We start from the raw sequence: 433 nt of genomic DNA, 5'->3' as shown, positions 1-433 counted from the left end.
CACCACCACCACCATCCACATTGCCGCCATTCACATCGCCCGAAACATCATCATGATGGACATCATCATCATCTTCTTGAACAAGGGCAACTGTATCGTCCTCTTCCTCCTGGTCCAATAAACCTCCGTGGGACCGAACCTCGTCGCCATCCAGGACAACCTCTTCATCATATTCATCGTCATGAGCAACATCATGATGATGATCATCACCGTCATCGTGGACGTCGTCTTCGTCATCGTCATCGTCGTCGTCGAGGGGAACAAGCTGGAGAGTGAGACGACCGTTGGATCTGTGAGCTCGGAAGTACTCGTGGTGACGAACCTTCTCCTCCCGCAATATCAGCCGTCCATCGCTTGTGTAGACACGTGTCAGCACCCACGGCATGTGCGACGGATGATTCCCCGTCCGAGCCAACCCCGAAATCGGCGGCGG

General features: G+C 54.5%; 1 protein-coding gene across 1 annotated transcript; it reads right to left on the bottom strand.

Annotated features, from left to right (window-relative positions):
- Nucleotides 1-6: 6 nt before the first annotated feature.
- Nucleotides 7-430, bottom strand: LOC104799879 (prostatic spermine-binding protein-like; the record flags this gene model as incomplete). Its single annotated transcript, XM_010522558.1, has 1 exon — nucleotides 7-430. A coding segment is annotated over one exon (424 nt), but the record flags the coding sequence as incomplete, so codon positions are not given.
- Between the last annotated feature and the right edge of the window lie 3 nt (nucleotides 431-433).

The sequence above is a fragment of the Tarenaya hassleriana genome, unplaced genomic scaffold, assembly GCF_000463585.1.
Source record: "Tarenaya hassleriana unplaced genomic scaffold, ASM46358v1 Cleome6162, whole genome shotgun sequence".
Taxonomy (NCBI): Eukaryota; Viridiplantae; Streptophyta; class Magnoliopsida; order Brassicales; family Cleomaceae; genus Tarenaya; species Tarenaya hassleriana.
The sequence above is the reverse complement of the archived record's forward strand: the minus strand, read 5'-3'. Positions and strand labels throughout refer to the sequence as shown.